The sequence below is a fragment of the Scophthalmus maximus genome, chromosome 22 (genome assembly GCF_022379125.1).
Source record: "Scophthalmus maximus strain ysfricsl-2021 chromosome 22, ASM2237912v1, whole genome shotgun sequence".
In the NCBI taxonomy this organism is placed as follows: Eukaryota; Metazoa; Chordata; class Actinopteri; order Pleuronectiformes; family Scophthalmidae; genus Scophthalmus; species Scophthalmus maximus.
The window spans coordinates 14,328,365-14,344,320 of record NC_061536.1 but is presented as its reverse complement, the minus strand read 5'-3'; the positions used below and the strand labels follow the sequence as shown (position 1 = coordinate 14,344,320).

The following is a 15,956-nucleotide window of genomic DNA, read 5'->3' as shown; positions in this document are numbered from 1 at the left end:
TGAGTGCCACAGTCGCCCCCTCATCTCACCCGTTCAAGTGGATCAGTCCATCCAAAACAGCACTGTTCATGGTTCCTATAAAAACAGTGGAGTTCAAGAAACGTGCTAGCGACTGACCCTCCTTGCTAGCGCGTCCGTCTCCCTGCGAAGGTCGTGAGTTCGAGGTCACTCAGTTTACACGTAGGCGTTGTTGGGGAAAAATGTTTTGCTGTATTTTACACATCAGCACAAGTGAAAAACTTTGTGAGCCTTTTGAACCATCGGAGCATCAGATGAGCCTGATGAATCGGGTTGTATTGCGGCAGAGCAGAGAAAATTACAAAATCACTGGGGGTGGGAAATTAGAAAGACTAAGAGATCTCACAAGACCTATGAAGCCTGAGCCTCCCAAAATATAAGCAACCCCACACCATATTTCTGTTTTCGCTGCAATCATTTTGCTCGTTTGTTCTTTTAACTGATCACTGTGAGACTGACAAAGTCAGTGGTAGTGCAATTTAAACTACGTGGAGCACTCATTTGTACCTTTGACTGACTTCTGGGTGATAATCTACCACTTTATTGATTCTTTGACAGCAGCTTCCCTGAGGAACCTGTAGTTTTGGACTGAGCTACACTACGTCACGAGCAGCCACCGGTTCAGCCTGAACACACACCTTCATATTCCGTGTCCTCTGCAGCGTCCTCAGCTCCCGGCTGACAATGTGTGAAAATTGTTGTGATAGCAAAAACCAACATCTTTGCAGAGCAATCATGCGTGGTGAGTTTCTCAAGGTGTGTTGGTTATTCTGATTCCTGTGGCTTTTATTTTTAATTCCTGGTTGCCTCAGGTGTGATTCATGATGACAAAAAAAGTTATGAAACCAAATCCTAGAGTAAGAATTTGAAACTTAAAAAAAGCTTCGATTAACTCTCAGAGTAATGACCACAGTATCACATTTCCTAGTAGCCCATGGTCTCTGTAATCATAAACGGCATTAGGAGTGATTGTTTGGCATTTGTTGTGAAACAGAATACATTAACAGTTATCAAATAGTATTAGAGGCACAAATTGACAAATTTCCGTAATTAAGATCCCAGACTCACATTGTTCCCGAACGCCAGAGGTAAATTGCAAGTCAATTCGACTTAATTGTTATGGAAAAATTTTTAGCTGCAAACTTTGGAATGAATTTGAACCATTCGTGCATTAAACGTGAATAATGTGGCTTTCACTTGGATTTGGTTTGCTGTGGTTTCACACGACTCAAACACCTGTGAGTAAGATGTTTTTCATTACTGATGAATGTGACCTGTCAGCTTATTAAAAAATACAAATAACACATGCAAATACTTGCATTGTTTTCTTCCATTAAGGTGTGTGAAGTTCTACATTTAAATAAACGTAATATTTTCATTTTGCATGAAAGCAATCGCAGTGTTTGCATGTTGATTTTTAGATATTGCAATATTTCATTTTTAAATATTTCAATATTACCAAAAGTAAAAAGTGCACTTAAGTTTTGGAAAAGATTTTGTGTGTCTCAGGTTTACGTTACATTAAACCAGGTGACAGCTCAGGAAGTTAACTCTCCCTTCACCTTGTCCAGCCTGCATTATTCTCATATTTAGGGTGTTGGCATTTCAAAACAGGCTGAGCTGACTGTGGCGTCTGATTGGAGATGAACCACTTTTTGCTCAGCACATAACTGACGCTGGAGTAGTAAAGCCAAGACGTAGGTGACTCTAGGTGACACACGACAGAAACATGGACGAAGACAGGGCCATGCCCAAGTGAGTAGACCTGTCTTTCTTTTAAAACCTATTTTACATCATATTAAATATAATTTACTTTATTTATATTATTACAATTATTAAAAAATACTGCTACTATATACGATATATATGTTATTACCCAAAGTATTAGTTAATTATTTTGAAACAAACTCAGTCACAATATGTGTGTATATTCCTTTTAATAAACAATGATTGTTTAATGAATTTACGATTTGAGGAAAAAACTTGTCTAACTCCAAAAAGTTAGAGCAGATATTTTTTCAAAAGTTTATTCATTATCCAGTGCAGTATGTTGCTTTTAAAGCACAAACATCTATTTTCCCTCTGTGGGGATTTATAAAATGAAGAGAAATTAAAATATATTTCAGAAATTCTCTTTTTCAAAGCTTCTTTTTTAATACAAGATATATAAAAACTGGACACAATTATTATTATTACACTGTCAGAAACGTTTATTCAGCAATAAGTGTGTGTTCGTGTGTGTGGTTTATTGTATTATAGTTATGCATCTTTTTTAATATTTAATATTTTTATATACAACATTTAAAAATAATCACAGGAACAGTTGTGGTTGTTTTTTTAAATTTTCTTTATTTTTTTTTCTTTCTTTTCAAGTGTTGTCTGATTTGTGTGACAGCAGGTTTGCTGTTTAATCTTGTCGTGCAATGAGAATATAGGCATTTTAATTTTCGTTTAAATCCATATTGTGCAAGAGAGATTCTTGTGGCCTCAGTTTATGTTCAGTTTATGTTCAGGTTTTGTTGTAGTCGATTGTCGTAGCTGCTAAATTATATCATGACCACATCCCGTTATGGCTGACTTTGACTAATATATTCATACTGACATTTATTTATGAAGGAAGTTATCAGTTATCAGTTTTATGTACTCATCTGCTGTCTGGATTTATTTTACTTTAACTAATAAACATTACATCAGTCCTTTTTTAAAAGAACATTTTTGTGTCATTATTTAGGAGGTCATGGGATTTCTGTCGAGAGATTCCTGTCATTGAAGACGAACAAACGCCTTGGAAACTGATCAAAATCCTGAAGTTCTTCGCTCTGTGTTTAGTCGCTGTGCTTGTGTTTGGGTTGGCGCTATGCAGCAAGGTTTGTCATACGTTTATATTTATAGATATGTATATATTTTCCTTCCTTGTTGACTATAATTTAATTTATGTTTTTTGCTGTATTGTGGTCAAGGCATTTAAGTTGAATTAGCACAGTATGAAATTCATGTACCTCAACATTTTCACTTCATTTACAAATCAGAAATGGTGAAAATCTTTTGCGTCTTTAATCTGTAGTAGTACTTAATGATGCAATTCAATATTTTTAGTTCAACTCACCAATTGCCCAAGATAGCAATAAATAGTCTTTTAAGCTGCTGTCGGTAGGATTTGCAAAAATTACTTTTTTCATATTTGCTGAAACTGTTGCTATATCCTGGTAGTAATATGTGAGACAGATGGTCTGTGACAGACTCTGGGTCACTCAGCTCCCCCTACTGCCTTTAATGCCATTTGCCAGAATCCACCACGCCCGAGCAAAAATGTTTTTTTGCTGAACCAGTGATTCTGATTACCCCAAATAAATATATTTGTAATGCCTTGAACTGATTCAAAAGGTATATTGATAGTAGTAAGTAATCTTCACATTGTTGTATATTTATGCAATGAGAAACCAATCACTTTCAAAATACACTTTATTGCAAAGCAAATACTGAAGTTGCATAAATATTAAAATATAACTTTGAAATAAATAAATGAAATGAAAAAAATATATTGCACAGCACAGTATTTACATAGAGCACATTCTGAAGCTAAACCATCTTGGGATGAAACCAGTGCAAGAGGCAGGGACTGTCACGACGAGAAAGAAAGCAGGACCCAAATGCAGAGGTGCACTTAACATAGTCTTTAATAAATAGTAAAGAAAACAGTCTTACGAAGTTTCAAACCAAGAAACAAAATCCAACTAAAGGTGTCCACGACATGTAGCAACCCGATAAACTGAAAAAACTAGAGCCAGGGCCAAAATGACAAACTGTGGCAAAATGACAGAAGGCCGACCAGGGAACATAACAGGGGCAGAGATCACAGGACAGACTGGGGAAAAACAACAGACGACGTGACACAGACAAAGGGAAGCACAGAGACTAAATACACACAAGGAGGGCAGGGCGAATAGAACACAGGTGAGACTGTGGCAGGAGACACAGGAGAAAACAAAGTGAACAGACACGAGCCAGGGAAACAGGGAAGTACAAAACTAATTCAAAATAAAACAGGAAATAAAAAACACGAGATCATGACAGGGACCAACTGGCTCATCACATGAAGATCAGCTGTGTCTTCGGCTCCCAGGTCCTCGGTTGTCAGGCCGACACGCCGACACGCCGACCTCTGCCCCGTCTCCCACGGCCGCTGCCCGGTGCGCCTCGTAGGCGACTCCCTCTTCTCCTCGCTCAACTGCTCGTCGAAGCAGCCGTGTTCACTTCCTCATCGGAGTCCAGTGTACCAGTCTGAAAACTCTAATAATGTTAAAAAGCGTCAGTCATCTTGCAAAGCAACAAATGATGTATGTGAAGATGAAGATGTTCATTTACAGGCCTACCATGAAACACTTTAGTAGCTCACGTGCTAGTTAATGTGCTAGCTAACGCTAGGTACATAAACAAGCTAACATAAACTGATTGACGGTCAACTACGTTCAAAAACACTGACGATGTTGTTTTCATAATCAGTCACAGGTAATAACGCGAGGCAACGATAACTAAAAAAATGTCTTATAGTCTATCAATGTGGACAGTAGTCCGTGTTAGCTTCAGGTTTGCTTCCTACCGGTGGGGAGGAGCAGAGACGGAGGGGGAGGAGCAGAGACGGAGGGGGAGGAGCAGAGAGGGAGGGGGAGGGAGCAGAGAGCTCGGAGTCGTTGGGGTCGTTGGGTTTTGAATTCTGAGACTATGTCCCCACTTCTCTCAATCCTACCGACAGCAGCTTTAATTATAATATGTAATTCCCTTTTGCCATTCCATGAAGCACTAATCTGTCTTGTCTCGTCTCTGTTGGACATCCCAGGCTTCTTTCCTCCTCCTCATTACCTTGGCCAATGAGGGCACCAAGACGCTCCAAGCAGAGCAGAAACCCGTCGCTCTGCTGTGCATCGGCTGTTCTCTCATCGCCTCCAGTGTTCTTCTCCTGCAGAAGAGCATCTGGAAGGCGTGTTACAAAACATCAAAAGTGCCAGCCACAAAAACAATAGCTTTGGTGAGATTCCTGACACGATGTCAGCCGCCTCCTTCTTTTAGCACCTTTGCTTGGTTTTACGCTAAATTGACAGCGACAAATGCACAAATTCAAACACCTTCCTCTTCTGCATCTGCTCCAGGTTCTGTTCTTCGAGTTTCTGGTGTCTGTCGGTGCAGCGATCCTCACCATCGTGGCGATGCCACACTTGGACATTGTGACCAACGTGACGATACTGAACGGCGTAGCCGTCCTCTCCTCGCTCCTGCAGATGATCGCTCAGTGCACCGCCAAGGAAAGGAACCGCTTCCTGCTGCCGTCCATCACCGCCTTCCTCCTCATTTTGCTCGGTTATGTCCTGTTCCTCGTCTTGTACATCATGAAGAATCCTTCTGATATCAAGATGGCCGTTTGGGTGGGTCTGGCTGTCGGTGGGTCCTTCCTGGTGTCGTTCAACTGGTGGGAGAACTACTTCCGATTGATCAGCGAGAACAGCAGCTCCGTCTTCCTCAAGGACCTGTGTAAAGACTTCAGAAAATGCCAGAACCTCCTGCACATCCTCTCCAGCCTTCTCAGGATTGTGGTGACCGCCTGTGTGCTCGGAGCCTACGTTCCTCTGGCAAAAATGGACTGGAGCGTCGTGACCTCCATCCCGAGCCGCGAGACAAGGATCATAGCCATCACCGTCGGGGTGCAGCTGATCTCGTCAGCACTCTGCCACTGGTTCGCTGTCGCAGCCTGCAAGATGCACGCCCTGCGACGGTGCTTCATCGTGCCTCTGTACCTGGCCTCTCTGGCCGTCATGGCTCTGCTAGTCATCCCCGTCATCGTTTACTATCAGGACTACAGAATCAGTCTGAATGGGACTTCGAGCATCAACTTCACAAGCTACTGCGATGTGGTTGTGGATGGAAGGAGCCAGGGCCTGAACGGCAGCGTGTTCCCCGAGCTGGTTCTGGATGTTACACACACTCTGTGCTTCCTGGACATGTCCAGCATAACCGACATTGGCCTACTGACAGGTAATGAACACAAAGCATGTGACTTTTGTTGGTTCTCTCTTACTTTCTTGTTGTAAGACATCTTGGGAGATGTAGGGAACAACTAACTGGAGCAGAAGAAGTTTGAAGGAATACAATAACATCTCAGTATTTTATTGTAAAATGTTTTCCGTTAATACTTTCATTCACCTGCCTCCAGGTTCAGCAGTGTCCTGGTGGCTCGGCCTTGTGTTGGCCACGCTTCACCTCTGGTTCCTCAGTCTGTATCGCATCCAGAGGACCCAGAACCTGTTCATCAGGAGGCTGTACGAGGGAGGCTTTTTAGAGCAATCGCTGCTGCTGAACACTCGATTCGACATCCAGATAGCTGAGAGACCCGTGCAGTAAGTGTGTGTATGAGCTTAAAGTCAGATTCTGAGCCAGGGTTCTGGTTCTGGTCATTTTAAGATTAAGATTTCTCAATTCAAAATCATGTTCAAATGTGTAGAAAAACCCAATTTGGCAGCAGCATTCAGGGTGTTTAAGTTTCTGCTGTGACATTAATATTTTAATACAATGTGGTATGAGTCAGGATTTGGAGGTCAGGGATTCAGTGTAAATTATCAAAAATTCAATTCAGTTCCAGATTCAAAGGAATGGACCCTGTAAAGGTGTTCCTCTGTGCGACAATGTGGCACGAGACCTACGAAGAGATGATGAAGATGATTGTTTCCATATTTCGGTAAGTTTCACATGCAGTATCCTTGTAGGCATCATTTGTCTTTTAGCAAAATAACTTCTTAACTGAGGAGTTTGTCTCTCACCATACTGACGTCCATGAAGGTTGGCAGGGATTTAGATTTTCTTCAAAATGTTCTGTGTATAGCATCAGATGAAAAAGGCTTCTGACTCTAGAGGAAGCATACCTTTGGATCTTGTGCTCAAGGGCACTTCAGTTTTTCACTTGCCATCCAGACACTTTCCCTCAACTATCTTGGACTTTATATTTAATTCCAATTCAACTTCAACACCATAACTTCATGTGATTGTTGTAACTCCACAGACTGGACCAGTACAAGCCAAAGAAGGAAGCAGGAACCACTGATGTGTCTTTTGAAAGCCACATCTACTTCGACGATGCCTTCAGATATGTTGCCGGGAGTCAAGGACGCCACGTCAACGAATACGCAGAGATGCTTGTGGGAATTATCAGAGAAGTTTTCAGGTATGATATGAGTAACTGAGTAAAAGCTAAAGTTTTCAGGCATTGTCCTCTGAAGTGAAGCTGAAGTATCTTTTATCTCTGTCATTAGTATCTTTTTGAACATGGATAAGAACCTGTTCACAAAGCAGCAGCAGGTCCCTGATCAGACGCTCGTGAGGACGCCGTACGGAGGGCGTGTGGTGGTCACCTTGCCTCATGGGAACAGCCTGGTGGTTCACTTCAAGGACAGGCAACTCATCCGCCACAAGAAGAGATGGTCTCAGGTTGGTCTCATTTGGTCTTATTTAGCTTAAAGATGTTGTTTAAGTCATGAAAACATTTGCTTTGCTGTCAGAAACACTTGTACAGAGAGATAAGTGGATTTAATTATTATTATATTATTGCCATATCCAACTAAGCATTTTCAAATTACTGGGTGATAACATGAAAAGGACTAAGTCAAATCATAACCTTTCTGTCAGAGTTCTTTTATAACTATTATCTGTTTTTGCAGGTTATGTACTTGTACTACCTCTTGGGCTGGAAAGTTGCGACCAAGTTCTACAAAAGATTGGCGAAAGGAGAGGACGAGTCTGAGCTGAGAAAAGAGTTTCAGGTGACATGAGAGAAAACAGGCAGACACGTGTGAACCAGTGCATACTGATACAGATAACTAAATATATTTCACCATTAATATGTCGCTAAATATAAAAGTGTTTCTGTTTCTCCAGAAAGAGAAAAACAACACCTACATCCTGGCTTTAGATGGGGACACGGACTTCCAGCCGGTGGCCGTGATGCTGCTGATCGATCGTTTGAAACTGTACCCGCTGGTCGGGGCGGCGTGTGGCCGGATTCACCCCACTGGATCAGGTTGGTCAAACGGACAAGAATTTATTGTACATTGTACGTTGAATAAACATAAACCCAAAGGTAATTTGGATCATTGGCTCACAGGGAAAGCCAAAAATAGTGCTCTACAATCAGTGTCATCGCTAGCTGCTAAACCAAATTTATCACTATATCTCGTACCTTGTGCTTTTTGGAGGCTTCCAGTTGCCCTACGAGAGACAGAGTAATAACAAACTGTCGCGAGTTTACGTAATGAATACGTAATTTCCTCGGCAGGTCCTATGGTTTGGTACCAGAAGTTTGAATATGCTGTGGGTCACTGGCTTCACAAAACAGCGGAGCACGTGTTTGGCTGCGTGCTGTGCAGCCCCGGCTGCTTCAGTCTGTTCAGAGGGGCGGCACTGATGGACGACAACGTGATGAAAAAATACACCATCAAGGCCTCAAGGGCCCAACACTACATCCAGTACGACCAAGGTAACAGAGCAATCCTGAGGAGATAAAGACTCGTTTTGCTTTTACAGGAAAAACCCACGAGGAAAAGTCATTGGTTTGGTGGCTCATCTGTCTTTAGCATTAGCTAGCTGACCTGACCAAAGAGATGATTGGAAGACTGCTGATAGCTTCTAGATTGGTTTGCTACTACTAAGGAAACAAGCTGTTAACAAAATTGAACAGATCTGGATTAGATTGGGACTCACAGCCTCTGTAATTGTTTGTGCAGGTGAGGACCGCTGGCTCTGCACTCTGCTGCTGAAGCAGGGATGGAGGGTGGAGTACAACGCAGCATCCGATGCCTACACGAATGCCCCAGAGGAGTTTAAAGAGTTTTACAACCAGGTGATTAGGAGAACTGCCTGAAGTCTTTTGCAAATCCAGATTTTTTCTTTTGGGGGGCCACACATATCTGCTCGCTCTTGGCTTGCTAATGTACAGGTGCAGCTCTTGAAACAGTCTCCAGTCAGCACATGTTGCCTGCATGTGACTTGCATAAGAGCCTCACCAGTTCTGGTTTCTGAAAATAGCTTAACTCTATTGTGCAAAGTCTTCATCATCAAGTAGATCATTAGCGGTCACAATATTAAATGTCAACATGCAATTATCTCCTTCCAGTAAAGCCACATTTTGTCTTGATAATTATGGGATTGTAGAACAGGAAGTATAGGTCTTCAAAGTAAGAATAGGTAATTTCTTCAAAGAATGTATGTTCAAGAGTTTCTTTTTATTGTGCAAATGTTTTTCCGTCTTTCCTTTGTCCAAATTCATGCTGGATATTTACCTGAACCTATATCAAGCTGCAGAAACATGTAACGTTTACTTGCCTACCCTCAGCGCCGTCGATGGGCACCCTCCACCATGGCCAACGTCATGGACTTGCTGGGCTGCAGCAACATGATTGTCAAAAGGAACACCTCCATGTCCAGACTGTACATGCTCTACCAGCTCTTCAGCTTGGCCTCATCCATCCTGTCGCCTTCCACTGTCGTCCTTATGATAGCAGGTCCAGCTTCTTTTTTGAGGGCTTATTTTCTTCATTCAGTCATTAAACAGTTAAACAGTTGCTAACATTTGAACCTACAAACTACAAATACTTCGATTATCATCATTTTTGAAATTACAAAAGTAAAAAACAGCAATTATCGCTCAGGTAATTAAGGTTAACGAGGATGTGGTTTGGTATAATTAGGTCATGGAAACACAATTGTCTGCTTCTGAAACCAATTCTTGTAATGGTGTCCTGTTCCAGGTAGTTTGACTGTTCTGCTTGACATTCATCCGAACGGTGCCCTGATCATAGCTGTGATTCCTCCTGCGATCTTCCTCGGCATCAGCTTCAAGATCAAGTCCGACACTCAGATTCTGATAGCAGGCATCATGAGCACCATTTACGCCTTCCTCATGATGATATCGGCACTTGTGATAGTTGGTATGTCAGACACAAACTCGACAATCCAACGAGCATGTTGAAACTGAAAAGGTTCCTTGCTTCCCAAATCTCATCTTCCACCTAATTATCCTCCTTTTAGGCAACATGGTGAAGCAACAAACCATCTTGACTCCCAGCAGCATCTTCATCATCGCCCTCGCCTGCTTCTACCTCGTTACCGCCCTCTTGCATCCGCAGGAGGTTGGCCTGGTGGTCTTCGGCTTGCTTTACATCATCTGCATCCCCAGCGCCTACCTGCTGCTGGCTATTTACTGTATGGTTAACATGAACAATGTGTCCTGGGGAACCAGGGAGACGTTGCCTGTTGGCGGGGCCCCCGCACCTGCAGCCCGACTTCAACACACTACAGCCCAGAAAGGTAAATGGTAATTAAAAGGTTAAAAACAGATTCCTGGCATGTATATGTTTGAGGAAATACAGCTGTCCTTACTTGTGGTATTAACCAATTTGCATATTTATATGCTGAGCCACACTGAACCAGTTGCTGAGTAATCCAGCAACTTTTCAGGAATGTTTGTGGTTAATCTGGTAATTGTCAGTTAGACTCGCATGACGTTTGTGAATCCATCAAAGTAGCATCAACTGTTCTCCGACTGTTGGGAATTGGTTGTTAATGGTTCAGTTGCACAGTCCTACAGGTCTTTACTAAGGTTGCTTCCTTCTGTGAACTGCTACTATCCCCATTAACCAGTGACACAACGCTGCTCCATTGAACTGAAACAGATTTTCACCTTTGCAGCAAAAAGCAAAATCAGACAGTTCTTCTCGCGGGTGAAATGCTGTGGAAAACCCTGCGGCAGCGGCAGTCAGGCGGAGGTCACAGCCAGCCAGGAGAACATGGTCTCCGGAGCAGAGGAGCCTGAACCTCAGCCGCAAAACACATTTGTAGATGATGAAAATATACCTGAGAGAGAGCAGAGGTAAGATCTGAAGCTGGAACCGTTGAATATTTGAACTATCTGCCAATTGTAATCTCTGACCTAATCAAGAAAATATAAATAAACACATAATTCTAAATGGCATTTTTCCATGCAAAATATGTACTGTGAGTGAAGAAGGGGAAATCGCCCAGTGTTCTGTGTATGTAAGTGTAATGGTGCATTCACACCAAATGCAATGCAATTTTTTGCATTGACTTTATTTAAAGTGACTTTATTTAAAGTCAGTGCAAAGTCGCCGGGTGACACGACTGATCCTCAAGCGAATATTCGTATGACGCGATGTCATGAAAGCCAATTAGCTTTGAGTTCCTCCTGACGTCACTGACGCCCACGTCCGACTGAGGACGGGCAGATAGTCTTGAGTTGTGTTTACTCACGTTACAAGTAAATATGAATGAGTAAGTGGTTGGTTCAGCGGGTGTTAGAATTATTGGATCGGTGGATTGATTGATCAATCGGTGAATCAAAACCGTATGTTGCATTGCACATCACTGAAATGTTGTCGAATTTTTTTTCAAGTAAAGTTTTATTTTATTTCAGGCAACAGGTGGAGCCTGCTTCAACCTGCCCAAACCAGTGTAAGTTCAAACATGAGAGAAATATCATATATATATTTATATATATATATATATATATAAATATATAAATATATCATAATTTGAAATCTGTTGGTGAAGGATTTCAAACAATATTTCCGTTGTGTTGCTCTTTTCTCCAGGTTGGGTCTCACAGCTGCAGAGTTTGTCTGATGACATGTGCCTGCGAGAGGATACGCTGGACCTGGTGTGTTTAGTTTTTTTCTAATTCTATCACATTGCATAATTGTGCTCTTCTGATTAATGCTTGTATAAAACCTGGGCCTGCCTTTTACTATAGTATTGTATTACTTGTTGTCTGTAAACCAAACATCATTAGCAGGAAATTGGCGTGATTATGGTGATTGTTGCCGTTGAGTCAACAGGCTGCAGATTCACTTTCTGAACCGGTTAAATAGCTGGTTACTGGATAAATGACCGTGTTCATGGAAACGCTTACGTATACATTTTATTAAAAATAAAAAAGAGTTTCTGTTTTTCTCTGCAGGAAGAAGAGAAATTCTTCCGACAGCTGACCAAACAATACCTGGAGCCTCTGGAAGAGAACAAGAAGAAACAGGAGGAAATGACTGATAACCTCCGAGAACTGAGAAACAAGGTACAAAGACGTCGCTCAGACGTCTGTGGAATCCCACAATATCTCATTGTGGCACATATAAATGAATCAGTATTTCTTCGTCCTGGTTTGCAGATGGTGTTTATCTACTTCCTGTGCAATGCCCTGTGGCTCACAGCGACCTTCAGCCTGCAGCTCTCATCGAGCACCCTCTCAATCAAGGTGCCGAAGCTCGACAGCAACCTGCAGGCGACAGGAGAGCACATCTACATCGACCCGGTGGGCTTCATGTTCATTCTGTCCTTCGCCCTGCTGGTTGTCATCCAGTTCTTCGGCATGCTGTACCACAGGTAACCAATCACATCAACTCAAACCAAAACCGCTTTTAATGTTCTTGACAGATCAGTTCCTTTTCAACACAAACTTTTTTTTTCCCCGTCCAGAATCTACACCTTGATCCATTATGTGGCCTTTCTGGACACAGAGTCCAAGTATGATACACCGCAACAGAAAACAGAAGAGGTAAGTACAACTACTACATCTCTACTGCCACTACCACTACTAGAAGTATTACTACTGCAACTAACCTGCTTACCACTGTATGACTCCGACTACCACAGTTACTACAACTAATACTCTACTACTGCCTCAATAACCAGTGATGCTACTGCTGATTATTACTCTTACAACGTTCGCCATGGCTACCGCTGCACATCAGGAAAATACGTCATTTCGTTTTTATTTCACGGTTTTTTGGCGTGCTTGATTGACAGTCTTATGATTTTACACATCAGACTCATGCAGGGATTGAACTTGTTCTGGCATTCAGACCAAATGCGAAGCAAATTTTCTTGACGCGTTTCTTGCCTCTCGCGCAAGTAACACGAGTAAACACAACGCGCAATTGTTTGTAGTAAAATTCCCTTCTTGTTTGGTTTGAGGGCACCAAGCGTAAGTATCGTGAACTGTCAGATAGCTTTACGTTGAATGAGCACAATGAAATGTTGCTCTACCCCTTCTTAGACATATGTGCTAAGTGACATTTGCATATTATGCAAATTATTTTCATGCTTGAGATATGCATGTGTCATTTTCGGAGCATTAACCCAAACAATAGAGAGAGTAGAGCTTCTTACAAAGGGCCAATTATCTTGGAAGCACCAGAGGCGAACAACCCTTCTGATAAGTCTACAAAAACTTGCATAGGCAGGCGAATGGTGCCAAACATAACTTGTTGTTCCAGGGCGAGGCCGCGTGACAGTGCTTCGTAGTAATCTATCTGAATTCTCTGCAGGTCAATGAGGACAATGACTACAGTGACTCTGAGGTTGACGACACTGACGATATCTTGTTTCCAAGTCTGCTCGTCAGAAATCACGGCAACGGAACCCTAGTTTGAACGGGGGGAAATAAATCTGTTTTTTGCACTTTGAAGAAGCCATGTACTGTGTGTATCAACCATGTACTGTGTGTATCAACCATTTACTGTGTATATCAACCATGTACTGTATGTAACAACCATGTACTGTGTGTATCAATGAGGCCACTTGTGAAAAATGTTTGTGTGTTGTGTTTGTTGAGGTTTTTTTAAAAAAAATGTGTGTTTGTGTAAATAAACTCAGGAAACACTTATAAGGCAGAAAATGAATTACTATTCAAATGACTGCCATCTTACACTCATTACTTTCGTGGGAATTATTAAATTTGAATATAGAACAAATATATCAGGTCACATCAGAGGCCTTTGATCAGCCACTTTTTTCTGTTTACCCTTTAATCTCAGGTGTCTTACTGTAAACTGTGATGCTGTCAATGCACAACATAGCAATTACCTACAAGTTTGCCAAGTTATTACTGTAATCACTTTAATCCTGAATTTTTTTTCATGAAGTACTGTACTTGAATTTCTCACTTACTATTTAATATTCTATGATGGTGATTTGTGGAAAGCTGTGATCACTTTAAGATTAACTGTATCTCAATAAAGCACTTTGTGATGAACCTCCCTGATTTAATCTTGTGTGATCTTCAAATAGAAGATGAAAGAAGAAGAAAATGATAAAAGTTCAGTCCAACTTTTCGACGTACATGTACATACCTGATGATTTTAGCACCACAATTCGTCAGAAGCCGTTCATGGAGACTCGAAACCTCAAACATGCTCAGTGTGTTCCACTGTGTGTTCCACTGAGCATGGACGTTTGGGTGAAGGAGACAGTCAAACATTTACCCCAAAGAAATATTTACACATTCACAAAGTAAAAACTAAAAAAATTAAATGGAGGAGTAAATGCAAATGTAAGAGCTTTTAAGCAGAGAGTTGAATTTTCTTTTTAAATGGAAAAACCATATGAGTGTATTTTCATACATCATCAAACATGCCTGGAGGTGATCTTTCTGCAAAAATGTTCAATGTTCACTCATTCACGCGTCTAAAAAGTGATCATTTGCTGCTTTTGGCTGTTTTATGGCAATGTGAATCAAATATTTTTGGGTTTTGGGCGTCACACATCATAGGAAAATGTATCTTTGGCCTCCTGTAATGGTTTGCACGTTTCACTACCTCTGGAATATATTAAAAGTAATTCTTACATGAAGTGAATGAAAAAGAAACGACCTAAAAGATGATGGGAAAGTGGGAAAAAAACGAATCCCCAGTTTCTCTCTTGGTTTCCACACAGTCTTGGAAATTATACAACTAACTCAAACTTATTTAACCTTTGCCGCGTCAAGCACATCGATGCGCTTTAATTATTGCTTTTAAAATGTCAGTGTGATGCCTGTAAACTGGCGTCAGAGTCTTCTGTGGTGTATAATTACAGCTGTATATGCAATTGAAGAACATGTTTTAGTTGAAGGGTGAAGATTAATCTTTAAATTCCAAAGTCGGAATGTGCACTCTTTTGCATATTGCTTGTTCGTCTAGGAACTAGGCCACATGTCATGATCACGTAACATTATGTGCAGGACAATTTGGGTGCTGCTGGAAATGTAATTTGAATTTATATGTATATTTTTTTACGTTGGATTAATTTGCAAATATTGCACACCTAATATTTTCTATATTGTACTATATTTAGTATTAACTGATGCTCATGGCATATTATATCTTCCATACTCTATATTCTATACTATATTATATACTGTACTTTATATCAGGTTATTCCATATTCATACATTTCACCTTTGTTGTCTACTCTTGAAACTTTAGATTGACAGTTAGATCGATAGATAGATATACTCCATTGATCTCAAACTGGGAAATTCCGGATATGTATTATAAATGAAGTCTGATTGATATCCTCTTCTTGTTTATACAATTACAGTAAAATGGTGTCATTTTACATTCATGCACAGTTTTGCTTTGCTGCTAATAAACACGTCACTGCACTTTTAGTTTACTGACACAGGTGGGTGGTGGGTAATTGCTTTGAACTTGTTTTATTTGTATGTATTATTATTACTTCAATATAGCATTATGTCTCTGTACATCTCCACGAGCAGTGAATGTGTGTGTGTCTGATGTGGAGTCTCTTATGTCATCATGTGTAAATCCTGCTGCTTATTTAAACCTTTAAAAAACAGTCAAAAAACTGAGGACTCAGCTCCTCTACCTGCTGATCACAGACAGAAGTTCATATTAATACTTTTAATATGTTAGTTTCACAACCTCTTAACTCACCCAGTTACAAGAAGGAAGATCATTTCCTCTTTTCACTTTTTCTCCTTTCAGTTTAAATCATGTCACATACCAAATTTCAAACCCGGGGGGAGGTTACACCAAAGCCTGGACCCTGATACTAACTAACTTACTATCTAACAAACTAACTTACTAACTTAGTAACTAAGTAACTAA

The 15,956-nt window shown here is 41.0% G+C and overlaps 1 protein-coding gene across 1 annotated transcript; it reads left to right on the top strand.

Moving 5' to 3' along the window:
• The first annotated feature begins 1,620 nt into the window (after window positions 1-1,620).
• Window positions 1,621-14,105, top strand: LOC118292251 (chitin synthase chs-1). The gene is made up of 22 exons (XM_035621018.2): window positions 1,621-1,773; window positions 2,750-2,885; window positions 4,856-5,044; window positions 5,166-6,045; window positions 6,224-6,407; window positions 6,644-6,745; window positions 7,067-7,228; window positions 7,317-7,491; window positions 7,722-7,823; window positions 7,939-8,080; window positions 8,336-8,536; window positions 8,784-8,899; window positions 9,392-9,560; window positions 9,807-9,986; window positions 10,087-10,365; window positions 10,747-10,927; window positions 11,489-11,526; window positions 11,667-11,731; window positions 12,032-12,142; window positions 12,236-12,450; window positions 12,544-12,622; window positions 13,395-14,105. Exons 1-22 carry the CDS (start codon window positions 1,748-1,750, stop codon window positions 13,497-13,499), a joined length of 3,837 nt encoding a protein of 1,278 aa, XP_035476911.2. The 5' UTR covers window positions 1,621-1,747; the 3' UTR covers window positions 13,500-14,105.
• The last annotated feature ends 1,851 nt before the right edge of the window (window positions 14,106-15,956 follow it).